The sequence below is a fragment of the Rhineura floridana genome, chromosome 7 (assembly GCF_030035675.1).
Source record: "Rhineura floridana isolate rRhiFlo1 chromosome 7, rRhiFlo1.hap2, whole genome shotgun sequence".
Classification (NCBI taxonomy): Eukaryota; Metazoa; Chordata; class Lepidosauria; order Squamata; family Rhineuridae; genus Rhineura; species Rhineura floridana.
In genome coordinates this window covers 10,425,068-10,445,915 of record NC_084486.1, presented here as the reverse complement: position 1 = coordinate 10,445,915, position 20,848 = coordinate 10,425,068, and the positions used below count along the sequence as shown (strand labels likewise).

The 20,848-nt window shown below is 43.0% G+C and overlaps 1 protein-coding gene across 3 annotated transcripts in view; it reads right to left on the bottom strand.

Annotated features, from left to right (window-relative positions):
- The window catches only part of LRMDA (leucine rich melanocyte differentiation associated), a 1,400,324-nt gene that overhangs the window by 557,135 nt on the left and 822,341 nt on the right, over positions 1-20,848 (bottom strand). For all 3 annotated transcript variants that reach the window (XM_061634876.1, XM_061634877.1, XM_061634875.1), the window contains exon 5: positions 19,383-19,509. In XM_061634876.1, coding sequence (XP_061490860.1) covers positions 19,383-19,509 — 127 coding nt within the window. The remainder of the gene's footprint in view (positions 1-19,382; positions 19,510-20,848) is intronic.

Sequence of the window (20,848 nt, the reverse complement as noted above, 5' to 3'; positions counted from 1 at the left end):
GCAGCAGCAGCAGCAGCAGTGAGGGTCACAATTTTTGCTTCAGATGCCATTCCCCCAATGCCCTGGAACAATGCTACATTCAGAGGATTATGGGAGAACAAAATACTGGGTATTCTGCCAGAGAGGTTGTTTGCTGTTAATAACACTGCCACCAGAACCACCAGCAATCTATTTAAAAATGTAGACTGCCGCTGCTGTCAGTGATGAGCTCCCCTGACCTGTTTGTGAATTTTATTCCTCTTCCCAAACAAATGGAATGGTAAATTGGGAGTGGCTATGTCACTGCAACACTTTTTTTTGTATGTGAAATATTAGAAAATATTGGCATTTCAGAGTCTAGATTTTTTTTAAAAAGAAAAACACTGTGAATACCAAACCCTAGAGAGTTTTTTGTCAGGAATACACAGGAAGGAGGGGCTGGCTTTAAAAAAAAGAAAAAATATTCCACTGGAATAAATTTACTAACTAATTACAAAAAGGCAACCATCTCTTAATATCTTCCACTGGCCATTTAACTAGCACATGAAACCAGAATGGGATTGTTTATGGCTATGGATTTTGTTCATGGTGTTAATGGATACAAATGGTGATGTTGTGCCCCAGTCGAAGGGAGAGTTAGATCTGGGAGGTGAGTCAGACGAGGACAAGGCTCCTTGGGGAGCTTGCGGAGGGGAGGGTTCTGGCAGCCCTCACACTCCCATGACTGGCACTTACACCGAGGCAGCTCCTGCCCCACCTGTGAGTCCAGTTGGTTCTGCCTTTGGGACAAAGCCTCCAAGTCTGTGCCATGATCGATTCTGGGGCTTCCTTGAGTTTTATGGACTGGAGTTTTGCCAAGGAGCATGGAGTGCCCACTCAGACAGTAGAGAAGCCCTTGTCTGTCAAGAGCATTGATGGGCAGTCCTTAAATTCAGGAAATGTTACTAAGGCTACACTAAGAATGGAACTTCTGGGACATGTGGAAAGTCTGTCATTCTACGTGGCTACCCTGCTTCATTTTCCAGTGGTGTTGGGAATGCCCTGGCTGGTTCTGCACAACTTCACCATTTTCTGGGATGAAGCAGTGGTTGTGTTTACCTGAGGTTGTTGTCATCAGCACTGCCAACGGTAGAAGGAGTTTTCCCCCGCTGTCTTGGCCAGAACTGCACTGCAGAAGGGAGCCATTTTGCCTGAAAAGTATGAGGAGTACCGGGACATCTTCAACAAAAGGGAACCCAAGCAGTTCCCCCCCCCCATCGCTCCTATGGCTGTGCTATAAACCTGATGCCAGGTGTGCGTATCCCTTCAGGATGGATCTATTCTTTGTCTGAACCAGAGTTGGTGGTGGTAAGGGAATTTCTGGAGACCAATCTAAAAAGGGGTTTCACTCAGCCGTCTCAGTCACCAGCCAGGGCACCTTTGCTGTTTGTTAAGAAAAAGAGTGGGGAGCTACATTCTTGTAATGACTACTGAGAGCTGAACGAGATCACAATTGCCAACAGCTACCCCTTGCAGCTCATCTCCAAGATGCTGGAGCGACTGCAGTCAGCCAAGATCTATACTAAGTTGGATCTGAGGGGAGCTTACAATCTTGTGTGAATCAAGGAGGGGCATGAGTGGAAGACTGTGTTCAAGACTCGGTATGGACAGTTTGAGTACTTGACCATGCTGTTTGGACTATCTAATAGTCCTGGGGTCTTCCAGAGTTTTATGAATGACATTTTTAGGGACTATTTAGACAGCTTCATGATCATGTATTTGGATGATATCCTCATTTACTCAGACTCCCTGGCTCAGTAGAAGGAGCATGTGCAGGCAGTGCTGCAATGCCTCAGAGAACATCGCCTCTACCCCAACTGGAGAAGTGCAGCTTTGATCAAACCACATTGGACTTTTTGGGATACCACATTTCTCCTAGAGGAGTCTAGATGGACCCGGGCAAGGTCCACAGTGTTCTCATGTGGCAGTCTCCCAAAATGAAGAAGGATCTTCAGTGGTTCTTGGGGTTTGCTAACTATTGCCATTGGTTCATTGCAAACTACTTTGACAAAACTCTGCTGCTCACGGACTGTCTGAAGGGTTCAGGTCCCTTTCACTGAAGAGAAGCTGCACAAAGAGCCTTTGAGGAGTTGAAAGTCCTGTTCATCTCTGGGCCCATACTGCAGCACATGGCTCCTACACACCCTTTCATGGTGGAGACAGATGCGTCGGATGTGGGCATCAGAGTGGTGCTTTTGCAACCAGCCCAGGGTGGTGGTGTCTGAGGCCATGTGCATACTTTTCACAGAAGTTAAAAAGTTCCAAGCAAAACTATACCGTGTGGGGAAAAGAGTTGCTGGCAATCCAGGATGCTTTTGAAACTTGGCAGCAGCACTTGGAAGGGATGCAGCATGAGACAGAGGTTTGCACAGATCATCAGAATTTGGAGAGTCACCACAATGCATGTAAGATGAACTAGAGACAAGTCCGTTGGGATCAATTCTTCACTTGCTTTCATTTCAAAATTCATTACATTCCACAGGAGCAGAATAAGCAGGCAGACGCACTGTCCCACAAGCCGGAGTATCTGGAGAATCCGACTCCAAGACCTCTGCAACTCATTATACCCCTTGAAAAGATGGTGGCAGCTGCATGCCAGGACTCCTGACATGAGAAATTGTGTTCGGTGCAGGAACTAGATCCTTTTGCTAGGGAGAAGCAGTTGGAACTAGAGGGGCATCCTCCTGGAAGCACAGCTCACTCTGCGCTAAGAGGGGGGTGATGTAACATTTTGCAGCTATGTATGTCCCCCAGGAGACTTGAGGGGCAAGGTCTTACATCAGTGTCATGATTCTCCTACTGCTGGACATTTTGGACTTTGAAAAACCTTGCAAGCAATTACAAGGGAGTTTTGGTGGCCACGGATGAAGTGTGAGGTGGAGAGTTACGTCCAGTCTTGCCCCACCTGTGCCAGAGCCAAACATGCTATGGGGCAGCCAGCAGGACTTTTAGAGCCAATCCCTACACCTGAGAGACCCTGGCAAATGCTGACCATGGATTTCATCACTGATCTCCCCTCCTCCCAGGGGAAAATAACAGTTTTGGTGGACATGGATGCTTATCCTAAAATGGCTCATTTCACTCCATGCTCGGGGCTCCCAAAAGCATGGGAGACAGCTCAACTATATGTTCAGAATGTTTACCATCTGCACGGACTCCCGGACAGTTTGGCTTTGGATCGAGGCCTGCAATTTACAGCTCAGTTTTGGTGTGCTATGTGGCAGCTCCTGCAGAGTGAGCTGAGGCTGTCATTGTCTCATTACCTGCAAATGGATGGACAGACTGACAGAGTTAATGCTACCTTGGAGCAGTATCTTCGCTGTTATGTCAATTACCAGCAAAACAACTGGATGCACTGGATGCCTATTTGTTTCCGGGCCCGGTTCAAAGTGCTGGTTTTAACCTACAAAGCCCTACACGGCACAGGACCACAATACCTGTTGGAACGCCTTCCCCGATATGAAAATGCCTGTACACTATGCTCATCATCAAAGACCCTCCTCCGAGTTCCTAAGTATAGGGAAGCTCGGAGGGTGGCAACATGGAAAAGGGCTTTTTCTGTGGTGGCCCCCAAACTGTGGAACAACCTCCCAGAGGAGATACGCCTGTCGCCAACGTTACTATCTTTTCAGTGCCAGGTTAAAACTGTCCTCTTTGCCCAGACATTTTAATATGTTTAGTATGCGCTGACATTGTTTTAATCTTTTTAACATTTTAAATTTTTAATGTGTTTTATATTGTTACATGTTTATTGTATTTTTGATGTTTTCTTGTTCTTGTGAACCGCCCAGAGAGCTTCGGCTATGGGGCGGTCTATAAGTTTAATGAAATAAATAAATAAATGTTCTTGCTGCCCTTAGTGGAATTTGTCAAGAATAGCTAACTTTGGTCAAGCTAGAATGGGTCACCAGAGAGAATTATGGGAGCCCATGATTACCTAGGACTCCCTACTGGGGGAGATCCACAGCTCAGTGTCAGACAGGCAATTTGCAACCTGGGCAGGGGGATGTAACTGATCCCTAGCTGTTATTCCTTATCAGCTTCCTGGGATTAGAAGTCAGGAAGAGGGGGTGCTGTAGATCAAAACCCTTGGGTGATGATGTCTAGCTCCCTTATCTTCAAAGGCTTCAAAGGAGTAGACCCCTGCAGGGGCGGGATATGACTATTTGCTTCCCCCCCCTTGTTGACAGTTAAAGCCCATAAAAAAGGAGAAACTTCCAAGGGAGGTCCCTATTTTCCATCTAGCGGGACTCGCTGAAATATGACAGAGAAAGCCTTTTAGGAAACCAGGCTGATCTATGTAAGTATAGGACTTAGCTAGTAAGTTCTTTATTTTACTCTTCTGTCTGTATTGAACCTCTCCCCTTTTGTCATGTCAATGTACCTTGTGTAACCCATCTGAGGGTGATAGCTTTAAGGAATCAAACTATTGATCTCTTTGTATATACCATGCTGTTTACCTTTAAATAAACTATCCTTTTATGAATGGTGTGTATTGGATTGGAACTAAGGATTCTAAATCTAGTCCTTTGACTGCTGAATGCTACTGTTACTGTCAATTGACGAGGGTTAATCCCTTGGAATTCGCATTTGGACTCTGAGGTCCCTTCCCTCAGAGAAAGGAAACAGGAGGAAGGGTGGTGGCAGTGCTATCGTGAATAATTACTCCAGAAAGAGGGAGAGTTTTGCCTGAGAAGCAGAGACCCAGCACAATTGTGACTGTTCTTGGAAGCAAAGACACCCCCCCCTTGGAGAACTAAGGACAAGGGACCCCAAGGGGACAAGTCTTTGACAGAATTCGCTTACAACAACACGGTACATGATACCACTCAGCAGACACCTTTCTTTGCTAACCTGGGATATCACCCTCGAGCCTTCGCCGCCCCTAACGTCAGTCCAGCCATCCCGGCAGCTGAGGACTTTGTACAGGAGCTTCAGGCTATACAGCAGTTACTGAAGGAACAATTGGAGAGAGCAAAGATTGACTACAAGAGAGTAGCTGATCAACACCGACAGGAGGGACCCAAAATTTGTGTGGGAGATAAGGTGTGGCTATCCATGAACTATTTGCCGACTCAGGCATGATGTCATAAATTGGAAGCCAGAAGCTGAGGACCTTCAACGTTGAAGCCCAGATCAATCCAGTGGCCTTTCATCTGAGGTTGCCTCCATCCCTCAAGATTCACCCAGTGTTTCATTGCTCTCTGCTTACTTTGGAGCAGCCCCCCCCAACCACCATAGGATACAAGAGGTGCCACAGCTGCCTGTAGAGGTGGAGGGGCAAGAGGAGTATGAGGTGGAGCAGATTTTGGACTTGTGAAAGCGCCGAGGGTGACTGCAATCCCTGATCCATTGGTAGGGGTATGATCAGGCTGAGCATTCCTGGGAATCAGCTACTGACGTCCACACACTGGATCTGGTGAGAGAGTTCCACGAAGCCTACCCAGATAAGCCAAAGTCTGTGGGGTAGGGGGAAATGGAGCATGGAGGGGGGAGGTTGTGCCCCGGTTGAAGGCAGAGTTAGATCTGGGAGGGGAGTCAGATGAGGATGAGGCTCCTTGGGGAGCTGGTGGAGGGGAGGGTACTGGCAGCCCTCAAACTCCCATAACTGGCCCTTACACCGAGGCAGCTCCTGCCCCGCCTGCGAGTCCAACGCCCAAGAAGTTGCAAAGCAACTCTCCGATCACGCCACCTACTCCCATGCAGGAATCCCTGCAAGACACTTTGAACGCTTCCCAGACAATCAGCATCCCACTTCCCAAGGCCACACTGTCACCTAGAGAAGCCCGGCTCTTGGATGGGCCGGCTGAGACTCACCCCCCATCGCCCCACACAAGGAGGCACAAGAAGAGACACTTTCAAAGAGTGAAACTCAGGTGAAGCCACCGCTTATGCACGAAAACCTTCCCTACTTAAACCAATGTCTTCCAAGGCACAAGTGCTGAGTCAACTCTCCCCAAATGCTGCAGAGGCTGCTTAGCTAGGATAATTAGGGAAAGTAGTGAGTGAGAGTAGACAGTGGATGTAACCATAATTCTAATAAAAAGAGAAAAAGATATCAACTCACCTCAGTCTGAATCCTTTGTCTCCGGGCAGGATAGGTGAGGACCCTGATTCCATGACTCACAGAAATAAAGTAGGAAGCCCAGCTTTCTACTTTTGTAAAGGGTTTCAGTCAGAACTGAATAAAAGTGCTACTATGGTTGCCAGGTCAGAAGCATCCCAAACCCTGAGATTTCAGAGGTGAGCCTCAGTGATAGCATGGGGCAGGCCCTAGTGATGTCACTAAGCAGGATACATTAACCACTATGGTTGCTTGGAGCATACAATTCAAACAATTGGAAAATATGATTTGGTTGAAAGATTTGATTGGAAATTAAGATATAATCTTAGCTAAAAGATGGTGTTCCCAGGTCCAGCTAAACTGATGGAATCATTCATTATCACCTGCTTAGGGAGCCTGGGTAGGAAACATTTAATCTAGCCTACTTGCTTCTTGAAAGAAGGGCTTAAGTGCCCTCAGGCCAGGCCAGTCACCAGAAGGCCATTGTAGGAAAAAGGGAACCTAGTATTGTGGAGATGTTAGATGGGAGCACTCAGTAGTAAAAATGGATGCACCTGAAAGCTGCCATTCTAAACACACTTACTAAGGGACTAAGCCCCATAGAACTCAAAAGGACTTACTTATGAGTAGATATTGTTTTGATTGTGCTGTTGGTAAGGCTTGATCAGGGATCCTCTGCAAATATATCCATATACAATCAGGGTTGGCATCCCCTTGCCTGGAATGCTCTGCCCCTGCTTTTTAACATGGTTGCTCCAAATGTCTTTACAGATTTGACCATTACTTCAGAAAGAGGTCTGAGAAGTGAGTAAGTAAGAAAATTCTCTACTCTTTTCTGTCTACCCTGTGGTCTGCTATAAACTCACTTTGACAGCCAACCCAATTCCAGTGAGTAATAACTGACAGAGAGAAAACACACATGGTTTGGTCTACCTTCACAGGCAGCAGCTTGGGAACAACAGCAATTGAAGCCACACTTCCCAGTATGTGAATTCTCTTTTACCACTATTGGGCAAGAAACAAATAATCATGCAGACAACAAGGTGCATCATCAGTGGGTTTAAGGGAGTTGAGCTGAATGCATGGAACCACTGTTATTGTTTCGATGGCTGTAAGGGAGTGGGGCTAACGGTAAATGAAATGCAAATAGAAAAAGAAAAGACAGTGATATTTCCTGAATGCAACACCATACCACCCACAGCAAGATTCCTATAAGGCAGAAAATTCAGCATCCCACAACTAGTCAGGATTCCTAACCAAAACCCAGCGCTTGGAAAAGTTACTTTTTTTGAACTACAACTCCCATTAGCCCCAGCCAGCATGGCCACTGGATTGGGCTGATGGGAGTTGTAGTTCAAAAAAGTAACTTTTCCAAGCTCTACCAAAACCTCAAACTAAAACAATCCTGGCAGCCAGTCAGCCAAGGTCATAGAAATCCCCAACCTGACCCAGGGGCTGCAGATAATGCAGAATGCTGTGGTACAATTGCTGATATGAGTGAGACCTTATCAGCATATAATACCTCTCCTCTGAAATCTGCACTGGTTGCCTATTTGGTACCAGGCCAAGTTCAATGTGTGTTTTTCATGTTACAGGTGCCACAGAGTACTTGTTCTGCTCTTGTAAGAAATCAATCCTACCTGTGACAGCACCTACGCTTTGAAACTCCCTATCTATTGACATTAGTCAGACACCTTCATTGTACTCTGTTCAGCACCTGCTGAAAACAGTTTTGTTTAGTCAAGCCTACACAGGCATGTAGAAGCTATTATGTTTTAATCTGTTTTTAATTCATTGTTGGTTTTATTATTTTGAATATTTTAAATACCTGTCTTTAACTGTTCTTTAAAATAATGTTATTGTTTTAATCCCTTCTGCAAACCACTTTGAGGGTTTTTTTACAATAAAACAGTATATAAATGTTGTAAATAAAATACATAAATACATTTTGGAGTCACTGTGGCCCTTGGGTCTCTTTCCATCTTTAGGAACAAAGGAATCTGCCTTATACCAACTGAGGTACCATCTAGCTCAGTACTGATGACATAGACTAGCATTGGCTCTCCAGGATTCCAGGCAATAGTCTTTTCCAGAGATTGAAATTTGGACCTTAGCATGCAAAGCATATGCCTTACCACTGAGCTACAACCCTTCCTGTTTAAAATATATCTTTTTCAATTGTTCTTTCCAATTCACTAATGAACGCACATCATACCTAGGGCAGATCCACACCATTCATTTAAAGCACATTCATAACACATTTATTTATTTATTATTTGATTTATATCTTGCCCTTCCTCCCAGCAGGAGCCCATTGTAAGTACATGAAACCCACCACAGAATCATGGGAACTAGTTTGTTAAGGGTGGTGGGAACTATAACTGTGAGGGGGAAACTGCACTCCCCATGATTCTTGGGGGGAAGTCATGCACTTTAAATGTGAGTAAGATGTGCTTTAAATGTATTGGGTGGATCTACTTCATAAACTTTGCCTGCATGTAAACCATTTTAATTATTTTTTTTAATGGAAATGAGCTGTAATGTTTACTGGGTGATCGTGGGCTGCTCACCATCTCTCAACCTAATCTGCCCCTCAGGAAGAAAACAACAGAGGGGAACCACCCCAAGGAAGAAGGGCACACTTAAAATGTAGAGGAAATAATAATGCACAACCACAGTGTGAAATCAGATACTTATCAGGACATAGTATGAAGAAATATTTATATAAACATGACTGTCAAAGATGATTATTCTTACACAGCCTGTAAAGTTATTTATAGTGCAATCCTATGCATGTTTACTCAGAAGCAAGTCCCAATGTATTCAGTTGGGCTTACTCACACAGGGAACCGTGCACAGAGCTGCAACCTCAAGTGATAAGGAACTTCATTCACCCAACCCAAAATTCAGAATCACACAATTTTAAGCTGTTTTGCAACACTTTTATGGTTATTGGATTTTAAAGGGATTTACTTCTTGTTGTGAGCTGCCATGGTTTCCAATCAGCAACCCTCCCTCACAGGGATGTTGGAAAGACTCCATATACATGCACACTGGAGATGTAAAATACATACACCTCATATAATAGTTTATTGTCAAAACCAGTTGGTCATTGTAAAACATTTTTTAAATAAAATAAAATCAGTATTAGTTTCCTATATAATAAAAGCAAGCCCTGCCTAATTGCTTTAAAAATAGGATTGGAGGGGGAGAGAAAGATTTACAACACAAACACAAATGTTTGCTATGTTCACTCAAAAGTCCCATTAATTTACAGTACAATCCTAACCATGTCTACTCAAAATAAGTCCTATTGAATTCAATGGGGTTTACTCCTGGTATGTGGGATTAGCATTGCAGCTTTACTCCTAGAAAAGTGAGTATAGGATTAAAGCTTCATATTGGGAAGGTTTTCAAAACAGCTCAGAAAAAATCTAAACTTGTTTGACTCCTCATAATCAGAAAAGCATAACACATTGTAATAACATTTAGATCTCCTGCACACAAGAGAGAAAGAGACTTAACTACTGCTGAAAGCTACAGTATAAATTTATTCAGTTTATGAAATTTTCAGAACAAGTAGGAAAAAACAATTTTCTGGACTTCCAGAGGGTTCTAGCTATTGCCTGGAGGTCAACAAATCTCTTGTCAATCACAACCCTGACTTCACTTAATGGCTACAAATCTGAAAGGGTGGGGTTAGAGCAGTCAGCTACAAGCTCATTTAACAGAAGTTGTGGGGAGTAGCTGACATTCTGTGTTTATCTCCTGAACCAGACCACCTAGAAACTTTTTTTTAATGAAAGCTGAGAATCCAGAGATTGGGGTGAATCAGAGACCCAGAGAGGACCCCAAATATCCAGAGTCTCCAAGCAAAAACCAGAGACCTGGCAACCCTAGATGCTACCATCTTTTATGTTGGTTGTTACTTAGTGCCTTTGCTGGTAGGTAGACATTTGCTGACTATCTGAGTAGTTCACACACGATTGTCCTAATGAGAAGACACAGCAAGGAGAAACAGCAGCTTGTAGTTTTGTTTCAGACTGTAGCACATCACTTAAATCTGACAGCAGATGTTTTGACTACTAGGAGGAAGCAACTCTGCCATTTAAGTGAGGGATGGCAGCTTTAATCACATTTAGAGGCTGGTTATGAAAAAAGAGGGAGGGATATTGATCTACATGTTCAGAAGCATCATCATCTTTAAAAGTGACTTAAATGTGTTTTAAAACAGCTTCTGAATGCAGGCAGTAAAAACAGATTTTAAGCTAGAGTTAAGCTGTGCTGAGCCCCAGCACAAATTAAACCAGGATTTCAACCTAATTGTGCAAGCCATGGTGCTATTTATTTACTTCTTACTGCAGTGTGGTCTGGAAGGAGAAAATCACCCCAGTCAGAAGCCTCTAAACTTATAGGCCAGAGAAAGCAGGGGGATGCTCCCAAAGCAACATCCCTGAAAACCTGCAAGTCACATCTGCTCCCTGGACTGAAAATTAAGGAAGCCTGCTCTTGTGGACTACAGACCACTTCTACTGCTGTGCTCCTACCTCTACCTATGTCCAGCACTCAGCTTCACTGGAGACATTTCTGAGCACACTTGCACATAATGCCATGGCAATCATAGTTATTGGCTGGCAGCAACTTCTGCAATTGTACCAACTTATCCCACTACCATTCCCATCTTTCATTCGCCTCCATCCATATATGCCGGCAGCAAAGGCATTGCTGGTGACAATAGCAGGAAAGCCAGTAAACCCAGGAGGGATACCAGCTGCTCTCTTTTCCTTTTGTATACCAGTGTTGCTTTAAGTGTCCTGATAGCTCGTTTAAGTGGCACCGATAAAAGCCAGAAGGCTCATACTCATAAGTCAAACTTCCATGATGTATGTCATTAAACGAAGGACATAGAGAGCTGGAGAAATGCATATATTTATGTTAAGGATCAGAGCTGCATATTACAATTTCCTTTAATGTTCTTAGGCCCATAAACTGATTTGCTGCTTACTAGAAAGGGCCCTTCTGTTTAACACATTTTTACTGCAGTGCCCCATTCAGAGATGTAATTTCTAGAGCCATGGTTCTTAAACTCCCTCCTGCCCTCGCAGACTTGAACACTGCTGGGGGTCTCAGCGGACTACTTAATAAACTTTTTTTTTGTTCTAAAAATAAAAGTGTGGTGGCACCTACCCTGTGGAATTCCCTCCCCTTAAATATTAGGCAGGCGCCATCTCTGTTATCTTTTCAGCGCCTATTGTTTTTTAACCCTTTTTATTTAAGATGTTTTTAAAGCTTTTTTAAAGAATGTTTTTAAAGTTGTTTTGTTTTAATGTATTTTAAGGTCTGTTTTTATGATGTTTTAAAGTGTTTTTACTGCTTTTGTTTGCCGCCCTGGGCTCCTGCTGGGAAGAAGGGTGGGATATAAATTAATTAATTAATTAATTAAATAATTAATTAAATAAAAAGCTCATACACAACTCATACTTTAATAGCTACAGTCCAGCTTTTTATTGCAGTATAGGCTTTACTTTCCACAGACATAACAATGATGAAGGCAAGCCATGTGAGCTCAGAATCAATTATGCTATCAGCAGGTACATAACTAGGAGAAGTAGGGTTGAACATAAACCCACCCTGGAACCTGCTGATGAAGGGCAGGCAGTCATCATCATCATCACATTTTTGTTTTGGGGTTTTTTTTGCATTTCCCTTATTAATTTGCCTTTACATCATGTACTGCTTAGAAGCAGACATTGCTTCCCTTCCATGGTTAACTTCACCCAACGAAACCCGTAGAAGTGCATGCCTGCCAAACTGTGATCAATTAAAACAATACATGTAGATTAGCTGAATGAATTGTATCTAATGAAAATCACGTACACAGGCTAGCTGACAAAATGCACCCAATGAAAACCACACATGCATAGCTGACAAAATGCACCCAATGAAAACCACACATGCATAGCTGACAAAATGCAACCTATTAAAACTGTGTTTGTGGCGTAACAGAGTGCTACAGGTAGTATTCACACAATGGAATGCTCCTCCACACTTCTCCACCTCCAAATTTCATGCACATAGAAAATGAGTTTCCAGAGAGAAGGGTTCTAGAAAAGCCTCCTCCCAGATATGCTAGTTTTCTATGCATAGGAATCTATACTCCTGACATAAGGGTGTGAGAACTAGGCCACAGGGTTATATTAGCTTCCACATTCGAAGACTGAAGAGCTTCTTCATAGTAGCAGTGTTGGTACTACAAACGAATGTAATCCAGAGAACATTAAGTATGCTGGAGACCTCATTTTATGTCAATACACGTTTTAACCCTTTGGATTGAAAGCACAAGCCACTGTTACTCCTAGGAAGCTGCTTTATATTGAGCCTGAATATTTGGCTCAATAATGTCTGCACTGACAGCAGATCTCTAGGGTTTAAGCTGGGGGACCCTCTCAGCTGTACTAGAGATGCCAGGGACTGAACCTGAGGCATTTTCCTTGTGTTCTGCTACTGAATTACAGTTCTTCTCTCCTGTGAGAAATCTGAATATATTGATGGTGATTTGATAAATTCATAATTCTGATCACTGATGAACATTTAAATCCCTTTTGCTTTCAATACATAACAGCAAAATCCAAAATTTTATTGTAAATTCTGAGGTGTTTGTGGGATGGTGCAAAGTCGATGCCTTACCTCCATTTGAGAACTCCATAATAAATACACATTTACAAATACTCAAAATAGACGATCTCTCTTTCCTCCATCTTCACGCCTGCCCCCGCCCCTCTGCTGCACATCCAAGTCCTTCCGGTACTACTGTACAAGCTTTGAACAGAATAAGGGCACAGCTCTAAATAATTATGTCAAAGAAATGACAACTGCGCTCTTTGTAGGAGTAGGGATGAATAATTACATGGCTGAGACATAATTAAGCAATTTTGGCTGTCGTATTCTTGAGCTGTCATTTTGATGTGAAGAGCTGTCAGGCCCAGCAACATGCTTTGCACTGGACAGGCATCTTCTACTTTGATCTACCCTTATGCCAGCAAAATGGGGTCATGGTTTGGTCATTAAATGAAACTTCCTCATCTGGCACGATGCCCCTTGCCCAGCCAGGCTTACAAGATTTTTATTTCAAAAATTCAAGCATGAGATTACATTCAATATTTTGACATCTCTAAATATAAACATCACTGGGTAATGAAGTTCATCTCGCTTTACATGGCGAGACAGAACAGAGCGTCACAACGTTAAGCTGTTTTCTAATGAATGACTGTATCTTCCCTGTAACGACAGTCCCATCACAAACAGACTTTAAGCAACAAAAGATGAAATGAAGCAAAGCAAAAGAAAGCAACATTATGTTAAGAAAAAATAAAAAAACTAGAGGAAGGCAGGGAGTTAGACAAAATTAAATATTTATGATTTCATGAAGATTGGTGATTGCTAGCTCCTTCTGCATTTGAGTAAACATAAGCTAGTTGGATGAAAATATCCTGCTTTGAGTCTCATTTCATATGTTGTTTTCAGAAGGGTAACTTGCTCTCTAAAGATTTTTATGACAAGCATGAGATGAAAGCAATTCCCATGGAACTCCCCCCTCCCCAGTCCATTGTTTTCTTATGCTGAATAAGCTTTTTATTTCCAGTTTATCTCTATGGAAGAAAGTTAACCTTATATTGAAAATTCTCTCTGAAAAAATAGGTCTGATGGGAGCAGCACAATTAAAAGAAAAGTAATTGCATGTCATATCAACTAATATTTTCAACAACATTCCTTTCCTTTTGGCGACTTGCACTGGTGCATGTAAAATATGTATACATATGCATGTTCACTAATGAAAATGGACGGCCTTCAAGTCGATTCTGACTTATGGCAACACTATGAATAGGGTTTTCATGGTAAGCAGTATTCAGAGGGGGTTTACCATTGCCTTCCTCTGAGGCTGAGAGGCAGTGACTGGCCCAAGGTCACCCAGTGAGCTTCATGGCTATGTGGGGATTTGAACCCTGGTCTCCCAGGTTGTAGTCCAACACCTTAACCACTACACCACACTAATAATCTCACATTAACCCCAAAGTAAGAGATGAATGCATTAAAAAGCCAGCACTCTGTTGTAATACAGGACAAAATCAGTGTGGATTTAAGCTCTACCCACCGACCTTATTATGTTTATGTGTAACCAGGTGTGCACTTTGAGAGCAACAGATCACTGACACTGATGTGGGTTAAACATGGCCACAAATTTATTGGTTACTGCATGTCAGAGTTTGGAATGGCATAAGACAAGGTTCCTGTCATCAGGCAGCCCACCTGCTGTCTAGTGTCCCTCCCAGCCCTCATACCCGGGCAACTAGCTGGGAGTTACACGAGTCTTAGGCCCTGCCAGCAATCTGGGTGAGTGGCAGCCAACTACAGCCACCTGAGCTGGGCCCAAGGCCTCAATTCAACACTTCTCAAGTTCCCTTATAGGGATTTCTGGAATAAGCAATGGATCCTGCTCAATGCCCCTCTCCAAAGAAAGTTGTGAGAATTCAGTCAGAAATATAAACCTTAGCTTATCATTGCTATGGGGAAGAGGAAAAACCCACAGCACCAGGACCCGTTGTAGTTGTAAACAAAATTCCTTCCTGTCAAACAGTGGCTAACATCAGTCCACAGCAGAGTCACTCATAGAAAAAGGAGGGTAGGTAGGCAAGTCAATGATAAACCAAGCATGGACTACAAGGAGCAAGTTCTCCCTCTGGTCCACATCCTATACCATCACCAACGCCTCTGCCCTGAGCAAACCAAAGCAGCCAATTGGGTTCCCCAGGTTCAGGACCAACTTAAGCTACAGTGTGGTGGTAGCCATGCAATGCACCATGAGAGAGGGGACCCAAAGGAAGCCCACTGCAAAATGGCAGTGAACTGTGCTATACAGACATAGTTTTCAATGTAGTGGTCACTCTGTCTCTCAAATGACTGAATGTTCTTCCATGGAGAGTAGAGTGGGTGAATCTCTACACATAAAGAACTACTATGTTATAGGGTGAAGTCTAGCCTAGAACATCTCTCCCTGACCAGGGCCAGTTCTAAAGGGCACCCAGGTGGGGCACTGGCCTGAGGGCCCCTGGAGCTACAGGGGGCCCTCTGCTCTCCTTCCACCATCAGCAGAAGCATCCGCGGACCGCCATACCCCTGCTATCCCCCCTGCTTTACCTACCTTTCCATTGTTTTTTTGTGGCATGCAGATTTGCCATCAAACAAGATGATGGCCGGGGTTTCCTTAAGGGGCTGAAGCCTCTGCCGCCATCTTGGCTGATGGCACGCATGCGTGCTACACGTGCACGTTGCTGCCATCAACAAAGATGGTGGCAGAGGCTTCAGCCCCTTAGGGAAACCTCGGCCGCCATCTTGATTGATGGCAAACCTGCGTGCGCTGCAAAAAACAACAGAAAGGTAGGTGAAGCATGGGGATAGCGGGGGGATGGCGGGTGGTGTGGAAGCTCCTGTCTTGCAGTCCGTGGCTGCTTAAGTTCCACGGATCACGGAGGGGGAGTGGAGGGGACCAGGGCAGGCTGGTACCCAAGGGCCCCGGCATGCCTGGGGCCGGCCCTGTCCCTGACCTAATTTTCTCGGTGTAAAGACTTTATACAGAGGAACTTTCAGTCCTGTAAATTTCTCACGTGGCATGAAGGGATACAGTCAGACATGGTTTTTCCACTTCAGTGAGAACAAGCCTAAAATGTCTATATGAAGAAATACTTCTGTTTCCCTGGAAGGGGAGAGTCAGAAAACAAAATACTGGGGAGGCTGGAAAGTCATGGGTTACGAGGAACATGAACATGACTCCGAAGCTAGGATGCTTAGTTCTGTTTACATCTTTAGCTATGATGCTCAGCAGGCTATAAGCATGGCATGAGAAGCAGGCCAGATCAAACAATGCTATCTTGAGCTGATCAGATGACACTGTTTTCTGGGCAGCCAGAGAAGAAACTTAGAAAGGCAGATCCTAGTTTACAGAAGAAGGTATTTGGATCTCATGTGGCTCAGACACCAGGGTCAGAAGACAGCTTGGTAAAGGCAACCTTTCATATGTAGCGCTTAGTATAGCATCAAATACCAGTACAGCACACGGCCTGTGGCAGGTGATAAGACTCAGTAGAAGAGTATTGATCATGCCATCCAAAAAACCACCTCTGCAGCGAGTGCTCACACAATTAAAACTTCATTGTGTAAAGAGTTTAAAATGTATATGCAGGAGGATTTGTATATACAGATTTTGGGCACCAAATTCATTTTAACAGATTTCAGTCCACTCTACTGTTCCCTAGGGTCAACTAATATATGGGTAACATATAATAAAGTATAATGATAACAATTCTATTGTGCACCAAGAGGCATTTGCTTATGGCATCCAAAATGTTTACAAAAGGAAATATATTATGCCAGGTGAGACCGAGCAATTCTGTAGCAAGCAATTTTAGAAAGGCCTATCAAAATGTTAAATTTGTACTTTGTGCTAAAAGGATTGGGACATAAGTATATGTTTTAGAGTAAGATTTAGTGGATAACTAATTCAAAAATTATAGAGCTTGGGACATGGATTTGAATTACTAGCACAAAGCATCAAGATGTGATACTATCTTTCTGAATTGAAACACTTGCTTAAGACAATGGATAAATAAATGAACAATGCAAAATTGCAGCCAGATAAACTAGAAACAGTTCAACAAAAACCAATTTCTTCATTTTTGATAGAGCCAAGACACATGCCTATTTCAAAGAATATAACTATCAGCAGTATTAAAGTATAGTATGAATAAATTTTAAATAGTGATATAGTATGAGAATGATTACAAACAGATGACAGAATAAACATAACATTTTAATGCGTTCAGTTGTTGTATTTTACAGGATTTAGCAAAGGAGGAACCCTTTCATAAGAGCTTCAAAGTAAATTATTTCATTTATTCCAGATTGCATTGTAAGAGTTGAAATAGCTAAAGGCACTACTAAACAATGTGTCAAACCAATCCCCAAATAAGAACTGTTAAAACTTTAATAGTTATAAAATGAACAGCTCTGAATTAATCTGTTTTCTGGTGCAAACATACAGCTGATAGCAAATGTATCTAGCTACACTTCTGCACCCCCAAATACAGTTGATTTCCATAACTGGTATACTGCTCTTTAGGATAATTAGAAATTTGCAGTAAATTTTCAGCCATGTACATTATAAAATAAACCAGCAAGTAGAAAGCTGGTAGATGAAACACATGAATTGAGTTTTAGATAGCTAATCATTCCAAGAACAAAAATTCTAATCTATGCAGAAGAGTGTTATATTGCGCTGATAAGTGATATACAGGAAATATAGCTTTTTCTGAGTAAACAACATACTGATGCCAGAAAATTCGACTATGAATTCCCCATTTAAGGGATTCTGCATCTTCAGCTGATTATATATAATACAATCAGACTTAGCACAAATCACAGGGATCTTCTCCCACAGGTCATCTTCTGTACAAGCCCTGTTGATATCTATATCACATTGGGTGAGATCCAAATGTGACTTGAATAACAAGAAATGTAATTCCACTGGTGCATGGTACCACTGCAGGTATTCTGCAGATTTCCCTCTCCTAATACAGTGTAATGCCCTGTCTCACATCATTCCAGTCCCAGCTCCTAACAGCAGAACTGGGAGATGTGGAGGACGAGGATGATGGAAAAGCTCCACTGTATGAGCAAAACCCCAGTTGCTCTTCTTTGGATCCAGTACTATGGGCCAGTCCACACGACTGTATAATCTGCAATGTTATAGCCTTGTGTCCTCATTAATTTACCATCATCCATATGACGCTGCAAACTAGTAACCAATATGCTTTCCCAAACTGATAATTAACTGCATTAACGTCCAAGCGCTCGGACGCAATGCTGTGGACTTTCCTGCAATAGGCTGTTCATGGCTGTTCCTCTGTCATATGCCAAGCCCCTTCTCTCCTTCCCACCCAATAGCACATCCACAAACCTGCACATGCGTGGGAATTAAAAAAAAGTTTCTGCACTCTTCTGAAAAAGCGTGCAAAAAGCAAACAACTGAAAAGGGATGGACTTAGGGGGAGTAGCCAATGTTAAAGCTATTTTTTTTGGGGGGGAAGCCTACGCGTATGGATGCTTGATAATCAGGTTTTCACTATAATCCGACCACAAACAGGACATGTATGGATCTCGAGGCCACCAACCGAATATGGGAAATGCAGATTTTGTGGTTAGGTATGGATGGGCCCAGAGTGTCACATTATGGTTATACAGGAGATTTTCCAGTGAATATGACCACTCTATCATATTAGAATTACTTCATAGACCAAAGGTTAATAAATTAAAGGTCACCAAACACAATAAGGTAAACACACACACAAGATAGAAAATTACTGTACAGAACAAACACCACGGTAATGTCACAAAAATTGCCTTTTCCTGTAACATACCAAATGCCTGCTGACATGCATCAATTCTTTAAGTGACTAAGCAAGATGCTCCCTGTCATGGCCCCGTCAGAGGACTCCTCAGATGAGGACGACTCGGGAGTAACAGCAGCAGACCCAGGAGCAGCAGGAGACACGGAGGAGCCTCCTGAGAATCCAGCTCCTTCTGCCCCTCAGCTGCAGAGCACCCCAGGGACAGCAGAGGCCCTGCAGCCAGACACAGACAGTGAACAGGATACTCCCCCCTCACCTGCAGGATGTAGACAGCAGAAGGTCAAGCAGAAGAGAGGCAGGCCTGTCTCCTTAAGGCCCAAACGCTGAGGACTCACACCTGCTGTCAACCTTGCTCTTTATAAGGCACACCTTGGCTGCAGCTTGTTGCTGACTGCAACGTCAGGCGTGGCTTGTGTGTTCCTAGTTTCCTGGCACCCTCTTTCGGACTGGCCCCTTGGCACTTGATCCTGGACCTCTACTGACCTCACTTCTGGACTCCTGACTCAGCAAGTACACTTCAGATAGGCCTGGCAGATTTACAACCTGACTGCTGGCTAAGGACTTTCCTTCCCTGCCAAAGACCCAGGAATTTCCAGCCCCCCCCTGACACTGCTGATGCAGTGTAGAGCTGACACTCCCAGAACTGCAGTGACAAGGCTTAAAAAGCAAGGTTAAGAAATGTTCGTGCTTTTGACTACCACCTAATATCAGCCTGATGTTCAAGAGCTAACCACAAAAACCTTAAAGTCAACAACTGAAAATGGCTTCAACAGCAAGATTCTAGAACTGAAATTTTAACTATCCATAACCATTCTTAAAGCCTTCATTCATTCTCTTACCTTAGTATCAGTAGGCTTCACCACTTTCATAAAAGCACCCCGCAAAATGGCTTCCTCATGTTCACTTCTGTTTACTTTTCGAGAATCCAGAAACTTCAGGTTTGTTAATTTGTACAGAACAAAATACCTGGTTTAAATAAATAAACAAATAAATGTTATGAAGTTCTATTGACCTATGACCAATGTTCTTGAGTCAAAGGACTTAAATACATGGACAAGAACTTACATTTCTCCATTTTATCAACTATTTTCTACAATTATGCTCTTCAGTCTGCCTTTTTATGACTTGTATTAGTATTTGAACTCTAGCAAACAACATCCACCTAAAAGGTTCACATCTGTAGGCCATATCTTATTTCCATACTCTGCATGTTACATATATAGAGTTTGCATGCACCAGTGTTCTTTCAAACATGTCAAATCCATATAGGAGCAGGGACAATGGGTGCCCCCCCCATGCATATTCAGAGTGAGGCACATTTATCTGGCATAAATAAGTATCAACAGGCTCATATAAGGCCACAGTGGGGCCATATTGGGAATATTATACTCAGTTTTAGTCATTCATATTCAAGGGAAATAATGTCAAAGAATAACAACTATTGAACAAACATAATAAGAATATAGTTTAGGAAAATAAAAAAGTGAGAATAGACAAGATCTTGCTCCCAACATGGAGTTTAAGAATAAATGCAAGTGACTTCATTGGCAAAGGGCTTTGCAAAATGCTCACAATTGGCTGCCAGTGGTTTCTCCTGTTGGAAGTAAAGCGCCAGTGCTTGCAACAAGTAACTGTGTGGGATGATAGAAAGGCAACCTATTCTTCCCTCACTTATTCCTTCTTTAGTGACTACTTGTTTGTTTTTCCTCAGGCTTTACTTCCTTTCTCTTCCTTCCTAGTCACTCAGAGATAGTGCCTTTGAGTGTGACCCTCATGGCTCACATGACTTTAGTCAGAATGACTTTATTTCCCAATAGTAATAAACTTTAAGTTTCTTTATTCTTTCAACCAATAATATTACCAGGCTATTTCTGCACTCCGCTACAATACATACAATACCACCTCATCACTTTGGGGGACATATCTGAATATATCTGCTGATTGATACTGTGCTGAGGCAATGGTGGTGGTGAAGCTTGATTTCTTTGTTACTATCACAGCTCCCAAATGAGTTCTAACTCATATTTGGCCAGATTTGTCCCAAGTCATTTTCTGACATTGCTGTACCCAATTATTTCATCAAAAAACTAAAGAGCCTGAGATCTACCTATTGAGAGAGATATATTGGGAGTTATCACGTAAACTGCCTGGACCATTTCTCTATTCCAGGGATCAACCAAAGTTTTGAAAGGACCACCAACTGTGGTAGCAGGAAAATATCTAAGAGTATCAGTCCCTTAGGGCGAACCATTTTAAGAAGTCCTCCACTTCTACAAAGGTAAGTTGTGCAAGCAAGCCAAAACTC